Below are 16,785 nucleotides of genomic sequence, written 5' to 3' on the forward strand. Positions count from 1 at the left end.
TGTTACATACTATGTGTATGTGAACCAAGTCTTCAGAAGGTCTCTGATTTGTCACTATGAAGCATGAGATTAAAGGAACATCAGTGTTCATTTTCAGCATCCCTCTTTCATATTAGAGTTGAAAGTGTTGTTTAAAGAAAAACTTTCCTTCCAAGGGCTTAAAGCAAGGAGGCTTTCAGTGTTATGCATGGAAATATATCACATAACTTGCTTTAAAAATTACCTATTTTGCACTAGTTTCTTTGTCAGGGAGCAAGTTATCAAGATAATAATCTTCAAAAAATGTAGCTAGGATTTGTTTCACTTTTAAATAGGAGAAAACAAGTATGGCAAGAATACTGAAGCAGGTTGTCATTTGCTACTCCAGGGGATCTTCTCAACTCAGGGATAGAACCCACTTCTCTTTGCATCTATTGCATTGGCAGGTGGCTTCTTTACCACTGCACCACTTAGAGAGCCCCATAAATTGTATATTAGTAAATATGAAAAGCAAGTAACTTTTCATGAAAAGAAAAGGAGGAGAGGATGGGAGGTATGGAGAGAGTAATATGGAAACATCCATTACCATATGTAAAATAGATAGCCAGTGGGAATTTGCTGTATGACTCAGGAAACTCAAACGGGGGCTGGATAACAACCTAGGGGGGTGGGATGGGGCGGGAGGTGGGAGGGATGTTCAAGTGGAAGGGGACATGGGTAAACCTATGGCTGATTCACATTGATGTTTGGTAGAAACCAGTGCAATACAGTAAAGCAATTATCTTTCTATTAAAAATAAATAAATAAAATTTTTTTAAAGCAAGTAACTTTGCTTTAGGCAAAAATAATACTGAAATAATCCCCAAAGAATTGATATTTCAATTACCTAAATTTAAATAAATTAAACACTTAGCACTTAGTCTTAATCTTTAAATTAGAACATTACTCCAGAAAATATAACCACACTAACAGCTTAATGAAGACACTGTAACTGCAACTTCAGACAACAGTGGCATACATCTTAGCAACCTCAAATTAATTCTCTATTATTTTCTAGTTTTTTAAAAATATCTCTCAATATAGCAGAGCCCCAAATTCAGAGTGAAAAAAGGTTTAGACTTTTAAATGGAGACTGACTATTATGTTCAAATCCTAATTCTATTTTTCAAGTCAGCAGATCTGGCTAGTCATTCAGTTCCGTAACTGTCATCTTACTTCTTTTATGTTGCAAAAATCAGAAGTACTTTTCCATGTTTGAGACATCATGAGTATGAATAATGGCTTCTGGCCTAATATTGAGGCATTGCTAAAATAAAATATGTACATAGTCAGCCAAATGCTTTATCTCCACATATTTACTTTTTAACAGTTTTTTGGATCATTTTGACACATAAACCAAAACAATTGTGAAATACTTTTAAAATTCTTTTCTATCATTTGGACAATTATGTGTAAATTGGAACTGACTTCAGAATGTAATCTCAAAAACGAACCTTTCAAAAATGAAAACATTTATAATATTTGACCCCTGGGAGTGTGCATCTTAGGAAATAAGGCTAATATCAGAGAAATCACTGTATGCAAAAATACTCATTACGTATGAGCATGCATACATGTATACAAATGTAACTCATTATGCATTATTACATTGAAAACAAAGAATACCTAAATGCTCAATGATGGTAAACTGGTTAAGTAAATTATGGTAGGTATATCTAGTAGAATAATATGTAGCCATTAAAAGCTATGTTTAGAATAAAATGAAAAATGTCAATATTAAGTGAAAAACAAAAGGTTTTATCAAATATGATCTATAAAGCAAAATATACGATCAGTGTTGTAATACCTTATTTATAATGTTAAAAATGCTTTGAGAGCTATCAAAACAAGATATGGTAATGACCAGTCACACTAATAGCAAATTCTTACAGAAGAGGAATAACATTAATTATGAAAATTATGAAATTAATTCAGCCTTTTACAGGAATTCAAACAAGCAATACTTGGCACAATCCTCTCTAAATAAATAACTGAAAGCAGTTACTAGCAATCTATTTTAGGAAATTAGTTTTTTATATTAAAGAAATCAATGCTATGTCTTTGAGGGGGCAGAAAGGCTGTAAATCTGAATCAAGTAAATTGGGGAAAATTTTCTTCTTTAATGTACCATCAAGGCACACTTTAGTGCTATTTTGGCTAGACCGAGAGTTTGGCCTCCACAGGAATCATTTGGAAAGCTGCTTCCCATGTAGCAGTGGAATATTTCCAGCTAGTTACTCCAGTGTTCTGTCTGCTTTGCATTTTTTCCTCAATGAAATAGGACAATTAATAAACTCTGGTTACAGTACAAAGCCCAAGTTTCAGCAGCAGCAATATTATCTTTGGAACTGGAGTGAGGGACGTGAGTTATTCAAATACAGTTCAACCCTCAGAAAACAGGCCATTTGGAATGCACTCTTATTTTGAAATTCTTTTCTTTCTTGTGCTTTCCTTCATTTTCCTCTTGTCTTTTTTCTCCTTAATAGTGTCACACAGGCCATTCATTTATTGAATATCCCCTATGCAACTGTGCCACCACTTCTGATCTTTCTTAATGTGTACTTAAATGTCAGTTTACCAACTAAATGTGGCATGATTTTAGAGCACTTGTAGTAAAAGAAAATAGAATGCGAGAGTACAAAGAACATACTCCTTTCAGTGTCACAGAAGTGAGATACCTGCAGGCATAGAGAAAGTTCTAGGGTCCCAACATACCACATGGTTCTTCAGTGAACTGGATTTACATGGTTATATCCTATAAATGCTATTCATTGGTTTTCCAACTTTAGACTCAACTTATTCATAAAACATTAATGACTTAAGACAGATTATAAAACAGAAAGTAAATATTGTCAACCTTGACAATATCAGAGTACAGTAGAAGGACGACGGGAAATAGACAACAGGGGAAAGCAAGCACAGTATATATACAAGTATATATATATGCAACCTAGCAGAGTAAAACACCATCTAAGAAACAAAAACAAAACTTTAAATGTATTGTTTAGAGTCACAAATAATCAGAAAAAGAATTATTGAATATAAACTAACAACAATTAGAAGAAGGACTAGTGTACTCAAGCTAAATCCTCACCTTACATAACGAGGTGTCAACAAATAATATCTTAAATCAATAAATAACAGTAGAAGAATATGATTTACACTTAGAGAGGTAACTCCCCAAGAGAAGTCAAAGCAAAACTCTAAATGCTGTGAACTCTGGAAAATGGAACTAGAGGTGGGGAAGAATGGGCAGGAAAGTGTTCCAAGTCCTCCTGCATAAGTGCGCACACACATATACACATGGCATGTACATCCACATGTGTGTGACTGTTATTACCTTGATAAAATTAAAAGAGGAGGTTCATTTAAAAGTATGTTTAATCCTGCAAAGACTTATACCCATCCTTCCCTGCAGCCCACTAACAAAAGTTCAGTTCTGCTACAGGAAACATTCTGCCATCAAGTAAGACAATACAAAGGGGTCATGACAAAAGCAGAGTACACATACAGTCTAGCTCAGGTTTTCTCATCCTGCCCTGCTGATACTTTGGACCTGGATAAGTGTTTGCAGAGGGGGCTGTTGTGTGCACTGCGGCAGGTTTAGTAGCGTCCCTGGCCTCACGAGATGCCAGCAGCACCTCACCCTGTCCACCAATTCTCGGCCTTGACAACCAGAAATGTCTTGGTGCTTAGTTGTTCAGTCATGTCTGATTCTTTGCGACCCCATGGACTGTAGCCCACCAGGCTCCTCTGTCCATGGGGATTCTCCAGGCTAGAATACTAGAGTGGTTTGCCATGCCCTTCTCCAGGGGATCTTCCCAACCCAGGGATCAAACCCAGGTCTCCTGCCTTGCATGCGGATTCTTTACTGTCTGAGCCACCAGGGTCTTTAGACACTGCCACATGCCCCTGGGGGAGAAAAATCCAGGCAAGATGAGTACTTACCAGAAGAAAGGATGAGACAAGACCACCATTCACTGAAAATGGAGTCCCATAATCAGCCCACTTAATTAATTGTGGGAATACTGAACTATGCTCATTAATCCCAAGAAAAAGATACAAAATTATAAATAGTGTGGGCAGCTATCATACCAAACAATAAATAAATACTATGAGCACTGAGATAGGAAATAGGAATCTACTGTCTTTCAATCAGTTTCAGTTTCATTTGCTCTCACAATGAGAGCATCTCAGTGCTGAATGGGACCCTAAAGAGATCCAAAGCCTTCACACAGTACCCAGACTAATGTGGGGGGAAAATAAAAGGCTCTCAGCTTTATTGAGAAATGGTATCTTGGTGTCCAACATGTAAATTTGTACACTTTATTTTATAAACTATACAATAAATTTTCAAAGATACTTCTGACATATGTAATTTCTGCCTGTGTGTTAAATTTGGAACTTTTAAAATAGAATCCCTCTGTAGCTCTAATCCATCCATCCATCATCACCCACATACCCAGCTTTTATTAAACACCCTCTGTTTGGTAGATGCTGAGGAAACAATGGCTAATGCTTTCAATATACACTAAAATTTCCAGGAACATAATTACTATGTTTGGTTTTGTTTGGAACTTTGCCAAAAACTGTTTCCCATTTAGAAAAATCATATCACTAACAGCGTTTATTTTGTTTTTGCCTCTCCTTTACTTTGCTATACGGCATTATATTAATTTTAAGTACTGTATTGGTTTCCTATGGCTGCGTAACAAAGTATCACAAATTTGGTGACTTAAAAGAGCAGAAATTTATTCTCTCGTAATTCTGGAGGTCAGAAGGCCAGAATCAGTCTCACTGGGTCAGCATCAAGGTAGCAGCAAGGCTACAGTTTCTGTAGAGGCCCTAGAGGAAATCTATTCCTTGCCTCTTCCAGCTTCCAGTGACAGCTGGCCTGACTTGATTTGTGGCCAGATCACTCCCATCTCTGCCTCTGTGGTCATAATTGCCTTCTCCACTGCTGTCTGAGCTCTCTCTCTGTGACCAGGTAACTGCACTGAGTCCACAGAATAGTCGCCCTCGCAAAGTCCCTTTTTTGCCATCAGTGGTAACATTCACAGGGATTAGAATCTGGATATGTTTTGGGGGCACCTTTACTTAGCGATGGACATTAGTTTGAGTAGGCTCCGGGAGTTAGTGATGGACAGGGAAGTCTGGCATGCTGCAGTCCATGGGGTCGCAAGGAGTCGGACACGACTGAGCAACTGAACCGAACTGAACTAACTTAGCCCACCACAAGTAGGTTATAATACCTATAGGAATTCACAGGTAATAAAAGAAGCATTTTGAATTTTTTTTTAAAAAAGAGGGTGCTGTGATGGATTTCAAATCACCACTCTACCATGTTTCATTAAAAAAAGAATGGGGAGGGCAAGGGGGTCATTTTACTCTTTATTTCCTCATTATTGCTAAAAAATAAAATCCTCGTAAAAGAATTGTAACCGTTAGAAAGAAGAAGATAGGGGACTATGTTCTCTTTCTCAGTGGGCTCTCAGAAGGATCAAAATTCTCTTTGGAAGCAACAATTGGTGAATCCTAGTATCTACTTTGACTCTTTTCCAACCACCTCAGTGACTTCTCACGGCCTCAGCAAAAGCTCCAAATTCCTTAAGATCTGACACTTGTCTATTTATTCAGTTTCATTTTCTTCTTTGTGTCTTATGCATAAATAATAGTGAACTAGTTTTAGTATGGTGGGTAAAATATTCAGTACGTACCTTTGTATGTGCGGGAATATTCTCTCTTGCCTTGTCTATTGGTCAAATTCCTTTTTAGCTCGGTCCTCCCAATACTGGCCGACCCTCACCACCCCCCTCACCCCCCACTGAGACAAAGCAAAACATTCTCTCCTCCGAGCTATCATTATACCTTGCTCATATTTAAATGCTCACACTACATTATAAATCATTTGCTTATGTATGTCTCCCCTTCTAGATTATGAGCTTTTTTAAGGGAAGGAAGGAAGTCATTTATCTCTGTAATCCTCACAGATAAATGAGTATAGGATGAATGAATGAGCCTCTATCCTGGGCTTCACTTCTAGGACTGGTCCATCTAATTTTACTTCAGAGTGCACATATCCAAAACTGAACTCATTTTTATTTTGAACTAGCATCTCCTGCTGTGTTCTTATGACCATTAATGACACTATCATTAACCCAGTGGCCTGTGTCAGAAATCTGGGAGATATCCTCAGACAGGCCCTCCTCCACATTCAGTCTAACTTCGCCAAGTTTCTTAACTTGCTTTTTTCCCCTTTTATTCTCTTAGTTAATACCTTGCTTCAGTCTTCCACTATTTGATTCTTAGACTTCTGTAACAGCCAGGTCTGACTGCTAATCTACTGCTAATCTAACACGTACTGTTAGTACAAGTCAGAGCTAGACAGACAAATGAGAAAGGCACTCCCTTCAGGAAGAAGAAAAAGAAAAGGATTTCCATCCTGAACAAAATCCTGAAGGCAAGCATGACCTGGAAAGCTGACTGCGCCTTTGTAAAAAGAACTACTTCAACCTGCAGGGAGCTCTCAGACCCGCTGTTTGGCTGTTGTCCTGGGAATTCCCTCCACTTCTCCCCTGTGCTGTGTGTGTAAGTTGCTCAGTCGTGTCCAACTCTTTGCAACGCCATGGACTGCAGCCCACCAGGCTCCTCGGTTCATGGGATTCTCCAAGCAAGAATACTGGAGTGGGTCACCATTCCCTTCTCCGGGGGATCTTCCCAACCCAGGGATTGAACAGGCGGGTTCTTTACTGTCTGAGCCACCAAGGAGCCTCTCCCTTGTGCTGGATCCCTAATTTTTTTGGTACCACCTAATTGTGGTAAGCTGAGCACTGAATTGATGCTTTTGAACTGTGGTTTAGAGAGGACTCCTGAGAGTCCTTTGGACAGCAAGGAGATCCAACCAGGGAATCCTAAAGGAAATCAGTCCTGAATATTCATTGGAAGGACTGACACTGAAGCTGAAACTCCAATACTTTGGCCACCTGATGCAAAGAACTGATGCATTGGAAAAGACCCTGATGCTGGGAAAGATTGAAGGCAGGAGGAAAGGTGACATGGTTGAGAGGATGAGATGGTTGGATGGCATCACCAACCTAATAGACATGAGTTTGAGCAGGCTCTGGAAGTTGGTGATGGACAGGGAAGCCTGGCATGCCGCAGTCCATGGGGTTTCAAAGAGCTGGACACAAGGGAGTGACTGAACTGAACTGAACTTTTTGGTAAGTGGCATCCTCCATTGCTCATTACATAAGAGTGTATAGGAGATAATTTTTTGAGTCTTTTATGTCATTATTCTACCTGTAAAAAATAGTTTGGCAGGATGTAGTATTCTATACTGAGATCATTTTCCTCAAGAATTCTGAAGGTATTGCTCTATAGTCTTATTTATAGTTCTTCCTGGGAAGTCTTTTGTCATTATAGTTTTCGACTCTTTGCATGAGAATTGTTTGTTTCTCCTCTCTGAAGCTTTCAGTATAGTCTCTTTATAACTGTATTCTAATTTTTCATAAAGATACATCTTGATATGAATTCTTTTATAATTATTACACTGGTTACCAGGAAAAATTCTCTCAATCTGGAAACTAATTTCTTTCAGTTACAAACTTTGCTTGTATTGTTTTGTTGATAATTTTCTATCATCTAATTTTTCTGTTTTCATGGAATTCTTATTATTTGCATGCTGAACCTCCTGGACCGATCCTCTCATTTTCTTATATTTTTTCTCCCATTTTCAAGCTCCTTGTCTTTTTATTTCCCCTCAGGAAATTTCCTTAACTCTTTTCAACCCAGCTACTAAATTAATTTTAAATTTCATTTCTAACATCTGGGACTCTTATACTCTTACTATATGTTTGAAATAATTTCTTGTCCTTATTTCAATGATGTAATATCTTCTTTTGGTTCTCTGAAGCTATTAAATATAGTTTTTAAAGTTTTCATCTGGTCTGTGAATTATCTCTGTTTCCTCTTTCCCTCTGAGTTTGTTTAAGTTTTTTAAAAACAGATTTTATTTTCACAGCAGTTTTAGGTTCAGAGCAAAATTGAGCGGAAAGTATAGTTTTCACATTCTATCCCCACACATGCACAGCCCCACTCACTATCAAAACCCCCCACCAGAGGGGTGTATTTGTCACATCAGTGAATCTACACTGACACATCATTATCACCACAAATCCATAGACTAGAGTTCCTCCTTGGTGCTGCACATTCTATGGTTTTGATAAATGAATAATGACGTGTATTTACCAGTATAGTATCATACAGAACAGTCTCAACTGCCTTAAATTGCATCTATGCTTCCATCTAGTCATTCCTCCTTCCTTCTTAAGCCCTGGCAACTACTGATCTTCTCATTGTCTCCATAGTTTTGTCCTTCCTAGAGTGTCATATAGTTGGAACCATACAGAATGCAGCCTTTTTACACTGGCTTTTTCAGTTAGCAAGATGCCTTTATAAGATTCCTCCATGTCTTTCAAGGCTTGACAGTTCATTTCTCTGAAGTGCTGTTAATATATTCTATTAACTGAATGGACCACAGTTTATCCATTCACTCACTGAAGGGCATCTTCGTTGCTTCTAAATTCTAACAATTATAAATAAAGTTGCTATAAACATCCATGCTCATAAATTTTCAACTCATGTAGATAAATACTAATACAAATGTTGGATTGACGGTTAGCCTCTATACCTTTTCATCACGGTCTTCACACTTGTTTTGTCAGTATTTTACTTTCACAATTATAGGACAGATACTTCCTCACATTTGGAAATTGCATTTGGAGTATGAGAAGAAGAGTCCAGAATAATTCTAAGGTCTTTGGCCTGAGCAACTAGAAGGAAGATTTATCATTTACTTAGATAGGAAAACAGTGGAAAGTGTAGACTGGTAGTATAAAGAGGCAAATTTGACATTAGCATATTAAATATCCAAGTGGCAATATCATGGAGGAAGTTGGATATGAGTCTGAAATTCAAGGGAAGAGATCCAGGCTAGGGGTATCAATTTTAGGGCTGGCTGTAATGAGCCCAAGAGTGTAAAAGAAACGAGATCAGGGGAACAGTACCAGGGATACTCCAATGTTTAGAAGACAGGGAGATAAAAAGGATTTAGCAGAGGAAAAGCATATTCTGTGAAACAGGAAGGAAACCAGGAGAGTGTGAATAAGCGTTTTACAGAGGAAGGTGTGACCAACTGTGTCCAGTGGTGCTGACCAGTCAACTAAGATGAAGACAGAACTGACCACTGGATCAGCAATGTGGAAGATGCTGGTCCAATAATTTCTGTGTAGTAATGGGGAAAGGCTGACTGAAGAATGTTCAAGAGAGAATAAGAGGAAGGGGAGGTATCTGGTATAGATAACTATTTTCACAAGAGCTTTACTACGACAGTGTGCATGTGTGCTAAGTTGCTTTAGTTGTGTCTGACTTTTCACGGCCCTGTGGACTGGGGCCCTCCAGGCTCCTCTGTCCATGGGATTCTCCAGGCAAACATACTAGAGTGGGTTGCCATGAATTCTTCGAGGGGATCATCTTCCTGACCCAGGGATTGAATTTGAGTCTCTTGCACTGGCAGGCAGGTTCTTTACCACTAGCGCCACCTGATAATCATCCCCTATGAAGGCATGGAGCATAGTGAATGCATGCAGCGTCATTTTTTAAGTGGAAGAAATTATGATCTATTTGTAAACTCATAGAAAGAAAAGTACAAAGATGATGAAAAAGAAGAGAGAAGGGAGAAAGTGGCTGAATACTGTAGGTGAGAGCAGACGGGGTCACAGCAGAAGTGGAGGGGCTAGCCTCAGACAGGAACACAGAGAGTTCATCCAAAGTAAGAGAATATAAGGTACAGGTGAAGACAGGTGGGTGGAAGTGGTAGTAAGAGCTTATAAAGTTCTTTTACGATGGTTTCTGTTTCGTCAGTGAAAAAGAAAGTGAAGCTATCAGCTAAGAATGAAATCAAGGAGAATGTGTTGAAGGTCTGAGAGAAAGAAGACATCTCCTAGACAGCACAGTAAGCAAGTGAATGAACTGAAGAAGTTAATAAGGATTAGATGATAGCATCACAGATCCACTAGACACTGAATTACAGTGACATTAATCTGCATGGCTTTATGTTCTTCTTCAGGAATAGTCAACTGCACAGGTGCATGTGTGAGGTAGGCTGTTACATTTAACTATGATTGGAGTTTTGCCAGGAAAGTAGCATGGTGAAAGGGAGGAGCAAGGGTATGATTGTAACAAGAAACTTCAACTGGATGCAGAGAAGAAATATGGACAAGAGAGTGAAGGAGAGAGCAAAAAGTAGTATATCAATGACCTCAAATCCAGGTGGGGGGTGAAGAATTGCCAGAGTTGGAGTACTTGAGGGAATGAATTTTTAACAAATTAAAAAGATGGTAGTTTTTGGAGGGTGGATTCTTGAAAATGAGATTTTGGAGGGGATGAAATTTTGGTAAAGACAAGATCAATAGTATGACCAGGGAAATAAGTAGCTGAGGTAGGAAGAGAATATAATCATTAGAAGAGAAAAAATTACAGAAATGAAAGTGTTAGACTATCTACATGGGTACTGAAATCGTCCAGTACCCATCCAGATGGGGTGATACTGATGAAACTGAAAGGAAAGCAGAAGCTAAAATGTTCACAAAATGACAGAACATGGCTGAGGAGTCTGTATATGATATCCATAAGGTAGACTTTATGAGATTCAAAGCTGGGGTTTAGGGAGAGGAAGTAGAAATGAGATGTCAGTAGGACATCTATCCTATCTTTAGACCAGTATGAGGGACATGGAAGAGAAAAGAGAGGCCACTTGAGAGAACTGTAGGGAAAGCAGTGTTCACAGAGAAGTCTTAGGTTCTAGAGTAAGAAAGGTAAGGAAATATTCAGAAGAGTTAAGAGGAACTATATTCAATATCCTGTGATAAACCATAATGGAATAGAATATGAAAAAACGCACATATGTGTATAGCTGAATCACTCTGTTGTATAGCAGAAATCAATACAACATTGTAAATCAACTATATTTCAATAAAATTAAAAAAAGAAAATGACAGAACTATATTGGGTGAGTCTGGGAAATGAAGGATAACATAGGATTCTTGAACTGATTGACATAAACTGAGTGACATAAATCAAGTGGTATAAGATTATTAATCCAAATGATCTCAAGGCAAATAATGATGACAATGCAGTGAGTGGTAGGGAGCAAGGACTAGGAAGTAGGGACCTGACCAGATACAGGCTGAGTTCTAAGACTCTGATTCTCTTCTGTTGACACTGATGTGGAAACCAGAGGAGGGGAGCTCTTCCTTTATTCCCAGAGCATAAACATTTCCCCAGAGAATCATAATGAGCCAACTGTTTCTGGGACAGTACAGTATGTACAGCACCTTGGGGGAACTCCCTGGTGGTCCAGTGGTTAAGACTCTGCTACTGCAGGGAGCATGGGTTCAATTTCTGGTTGGGGAACTAAGATCCTACATGCCATGCAGCAAAAAAAAAAAAAAAAAAAAAAAATATATATATATATATATATATATATATATATACATACATACTTTGCAATCCTTATGCGTTCTGGCCCAATGAGAACTCATGATAATAAAAGCTACTAGCATTTTACCAAGGACTTGACATTTTACGTATGTCATTGTATTTCATTCTCACAATAATCCCAAGAGAAAAGTATTATCACTATCATTTTAGAACTGGCAAACTAAAGTTTCCTGGATCCGGAAGATCCTCTGGAGACGGGAATGGATCCCCAGTCCAGTATTCTTGCCTGGAGAATTCCATGGACAAAGGAGCTTGGCAGGCTACAGTCCATGGGGATTCAGAGTTGGACATGACTGAATGACTAAGCACAAACTAAGGCTAGAGAGATTAAGGTACCTTATATGCCTCAGCCCTCAAGAAAAGTCCAGACATATCCCAAATCCTATATAAAATCAAAAATACCAGAATTTCATTAAAAGAAATCCTGTTCTTTGGAAGGAATGATGCTAAAGCTGAAACTCCAGTACTTTGGCCACCTCATGCGAAGAGTTGACTCATTGGAAAAAACTCTGATGCTGGGAGGGATTGGGGACAGGAGGAGAAGGGGACGGCAGAGGATGAGATGGCTGGATGGCATCACCGACTGGATGGATGTAAGTTTGAGTGAACTCCGGGAGTTGGTGATGGACAGGGAGGCCTGGCGTGCTGCAATTCATGGGGTCTCAAAGAGTTAGACACAACTGAGCGACTGAACTGAACTGAACTGAACTTTTATAAAGGTAGAATTTCTCTTGTGCTCTAGGCAAATAATGAAGCTAATCTGTAAAGACTTGTGATAATCCTTTCTCCAACCAGTGAATCCAGTCTGAATACTCTTTTATGACAGTCCAACAAACTAGAGAGAAATTTAGCTGTGTATTATTCTCTAGCATATATGTATAGCATATGCAATATATATATACATATATATATATACATATATATATGATTTGTTATTATTTTTAAAGCCTACCTGCACAGAGAACTTTACAGTGACTGAAGGAATTCAATCAACAGCAGACAGGTGCAGCAGTGTGTATGAAGAATCATGAAGAAGTTAGTTCATGGACCAAGTAAGCTACAAAAAATCAAAGAAAAAGAAAAAAGAAAGAGAAACAGAGCTTTTCACTTTAGATGCCCCAAAGTTATAGAAAAGAATAACAGATGTCAGAATTTTAAAGTTAAATACATATGATCTGAAGGAAAGCAAAAAAAAAAAAAAATAGCATTATCTGGAAATCTTCATAAATTGAATACTACTTCCAAATAATTTAAATTAATAAAGCAAAACACTTCAGGTAATGAAGATATAATTGCCACATGACTTACTACCATATTAATCTTTTAGTAGAAACCATGATAAAATAACCTATGAAGATGTTAGATAGACTATCACAATTAAGTAAAAATAACTTTTTTAAACAAAGAAGCAAAATTTCAAAACATGCATTAAAATTCAGTCCCCTTTCAGCAGGATTTACAAATATACTTCTTTAATGCTCTTACTCCTGAATTTGGGATGTTGTATGAACAACTTGTTACTTTGCGATTAATATTGCATCATTTCCTGGTATTTCTATCTGTCTACACAGTCACCCAAGCCCCCTGCAAGCAAAGGAATGTATTTGTTGGTTGAATGACCAAAAGCAATGACACAACTTACAGCTGTGAACTACAGATCCTAAGTCCATGTTGTGTAAGAGTCCCCTGGAGGACTTTTAAAAAGAGATTCCTGAATCCTACCTCAGATTCTTGGAATTAGAATCCCTGAGGCTTAGAAACCTCTGTTTACAGAACAATCTGCAGATGCGTCTGATGCATAGACAGATTAAACAGCCTAGAGCTGTGGATTTAGAACTCTGTTCTGAAGAGTCTTAAAATCCTCAAGAAACACCTGTTTCAACCAGAACAATCCCATTTTTATCTATTTTATGTATCTGTTCTGTTTCTTAAAAACCTGAAAACAACAGGGCAAAGTGAACCCATCCACATAAGACTTAAACTCATGATTCTGGCATCATAACTGTCGCAATCCAAAGGGAGATCAGCCTAGGCAGATAGAAAGACCAGGATTGGTGGGCACAGAGTATTTATTAATGCCAAAAGAAAAACTTTAAGAAAGCAGTTCCACGATTCATACGCTTTTATTTATTGCAACTTGAAAGAACTTATTCAATCCATGACTGAACTGCATAAGTGGAAAAAATATATATATATGTATATATATGCACACACATCAATATATGGGGGGCAGAGACAGCAGTAGTAGATCTGGGAAGGTGTTCTCCAGAAAGTGATCACCCTAGGAGAAAGACGATCAGCATGAACACCTGGGTACTGCTTCTCCCTAACACAAGGTCTGGATCCTTTAAACATCTTTCAGGTGCTTTCCCTAATCTACTCTAACCTAGAAATCTATGTCACATGTTGTGGAGAAAGGCAGGGGAAGAATGCCGGTTTCCTCCTCCTCGTCTGCCCTCAGATATTCTCCTGAAGGACTGGGTCCATATATTCTGACCTTCTGAAATTCTCCATTTCAACCACCCTACCTAATACTCCCACTGGAAATTAGATTTGAGACACCCAACCTGGCTGACATGATCTCAATAGGCTATTTTATCAAATGAATAAGCAAGCACACATTTTACTTACCTGTCTGAATACACAAGCTAAGCAGGAGATGAACTGAGTAAGAAGCCAGGAGAGCGACTATCAGCAGCAAGAAACTAAAACATAAAAGAGTACATGGTCAAATTTGTCCCCTAAAAGTTTCCTTTTTATGGTATTTCATTGAAAAAACATTTTTTTTCACATTCAAATGGTCACGTGTATGAGTGCTAAGTTGCTTCAGTCATGTTTGATTCTTTGTGACCCTGTGGACTGTAGCCCTCTAGGCTCCTCTGTCTTCTCTCCAACTTAAGAGAAGTAAGTTTCAGTTTTGAAATCCCATTGTCTTTTTTCTTTACTCTATCGCTCCCCTTTTAATGATGCGTTGCTGTTGTTTAGTCATTTAAGTCGTGTCCAACTCTTGCAACCCTAGGACTGTAGCCCTCCAGGCTCCTCTGAGGAGGGTTCTTTACTGCTGAGCCATCTGGGAAGCCCCCAATGATGAGTACCTCCCTATAATTTTGAATAAACACTGCATTTCAGCATCTATTAAACATACTCAACAAAGCAAACCAAAAAATACAGTTAAAACACTTTTAATGATATGATTTGAAAAATGTGTTATGTAATAATTGGGGTCCTCTCACCAAAAGTATGAAAAGAAACAGCATACATAATCCTTTATTTATTCTCAGGAAGATACTGGCAAGACAAGTTTCCAGGGGAGTGCTCCTGAAGTTGAAGAAATTCTATCTTTGCAGTCCACTTAATACTTGTTAATAAGTAGCAAAATGGAGAGGTGAAAGTACACTTGTCAATTGATGTCAGAGACCTCACAAAATAAGGTTGGCATCACCAGATGGAAACTGTGATATGATTCAGCAAGCCCCCATTCGGTGGTATATACCTTTATGTAAGATCCTGCAGTAAAAAATGTGATTTTTCAAATGGAACTAAGAAATAAGTCCTATGATTATGTCTCGCCTGAGGTGTCATACATAGCTTTTAAGTTTTAAAACTATGAAAGTTTGCAAATACATCCCATAATAAAAGCAAGTTCAGTTACTTAAAAGTTGGTTAGCTAACCAAGAAATTCAAAGTAAAAGCAGAAATGATCCTACATGAGACTGTATTTTAAATTTCATAGAAAAAATAGGTCTGCTTGTACTGACAAAACAAACTTGTTCATTCTTTCTATTAAGCATGATGCTCCATGCTAAGGATAAGATCTAGTCCTAAAGGATTTCAGAGTTCAGTGGGGAAAATAACTTGCAAACAGATAATTACATTATAATAAAAGAATGAATATAAAAGTACTATGGAAACACAGAAAAGACAGCAATGTCTTCTGTCTTGGGCAAACTGGCCATGAGCTGTCTTAAAAGATGTAAAGGAATAAATACAGGGTACATGTCTAGCCTCAGAAAGTGAAACAAGTCTACTTAACAGGAGGAGAGAAAGAGATGGAGAGAAACCAAAGGATTATATGTTTTATTTACAGTCACAAAATCGCTATTTATAAATAATCTGCATGACTGATAAACTCTGATTTACTTTGGCCCACTGAACACAACAAATAAGCCACTTGTTAAGGTTATTAAGGAATGTGGATCAAGTTTCTCTTTTTTTTTAAATTAGCCACACTTTGGATAAAAAACCAAATTATATAGCATCCTTCCAAGCTACAGACTAGCAACAATATAAGAATAAGAGGAACCCCAGAAATAACTAGAAATTGTATAATACCAAGTTCTACAACCTATCTCTTTGCTTCTCAATGTACTATCAAAATGAAAAAAAAGAAAAAATTGTAAAATAAGAAAAAAACTCACCTAAATCCAAGGATACCAGTATGAGCCATAACATAAGCTAAGCCAAGGATGCCACTTCCCATGATGGCATTCATCAAATTAAACACTGAGAAACCAAATGAAGCACCTCGGGATCTCTGTGTGTGAACTTCCTGTAAGCACACGAATTAACAGAGTTAAGTGTTTGAATGGTGAAGTCCAACTTTGGTCAAGAAATGACTGACAGGTTATGGAGAGTCTCCTAAAACCACAGACATACTGTGACATACTAGTTGCTCAACAAGCAACCAGGACCTCGTTTCCTTTCCTTTCCTTCTCACTTCCCACTAGTGCAGCTCCAGGAAGCCAGTTTCCTAGGAAAATCGTCTCCACCTGCGCAGAGACCCAGTAGGCTTCAGGAAGAAGGCATGACTAACCTTGTGACTGCAAAAGATGAAGATAGGGTAAAATGGGGTGGGGACAGGGAGCAGGCAGATGGCCTGAAGCTCACGTGATAACTGAAGAATCCCTGAGTCAGCTTGAGGTTGCTGTAGACAACTGTTGCTCCCTAATTACTAGGACTACAAAACTAATCTCTATTTATACACTTAATGAATTAAGTCTGCCCAATGAAAGGATGGGCAGAAATGCCATGCAATGACGATATTGTAAATAGAAGCAATTCACGTTGCTCTGGCGAGGATAAGCCTTGAAAACACTCTCCTCTAAAACAGCATTTGGGAATAAAGTCCTAGAAACTGTTACTGCCCTGGGACTTGAGTTAAAGGGCCGAAGTGCCCACTGCACAGGTTTTAGGGTCAGGGAAGTGCTA

At 38.2% G+C, this 16,785-nt stretch overlaps 1 protein-coding gene across 1 annotated transcript in view; it reads right to left on the reverse strand.

The window, feature by feature from the left end:
* SLC38A6 (solute carrier family 38 member 6) overlaps nucleotides 1–16,785 on the reverse strand; it is a 70,118-nt gene that overhangs the window by 52,379 nt on the left and 954 nt on the right. Inside the window, exons 2-3 of the mRNA XM_005890690.2 lie at nucleotides 15,996–16,126; nucleotides 14,209–14,282 (exon numbers count right to left, since the gene is read on the reverse strand). Of these exons, the coding sequence (XP_005890752.1) occupies nucleotides 14,209–14,282; nucleotides 15,996–16,126 (205 nt within the window). The remainder of the gene's footprint in view (nucleotides 1–14,208; nucleotides 14,283–15,995; nucleotides 16,127–16,785) is intronic.

Source organism: Bos mutus, chromosome 10 (assembly GCF_027580195.1).
Source record: "Bos mutus isolate GX-2022 chromosome 10, NWIPB_WYAK_1.1, whole genome shotgun sequence".
In the NCBI taxonomy this organism is placed as follows: Eukaryota; Metazoa; Chordata; class Mammalia; order Artiodactyla; family Bovidae; genus Bos; species Bos mutus.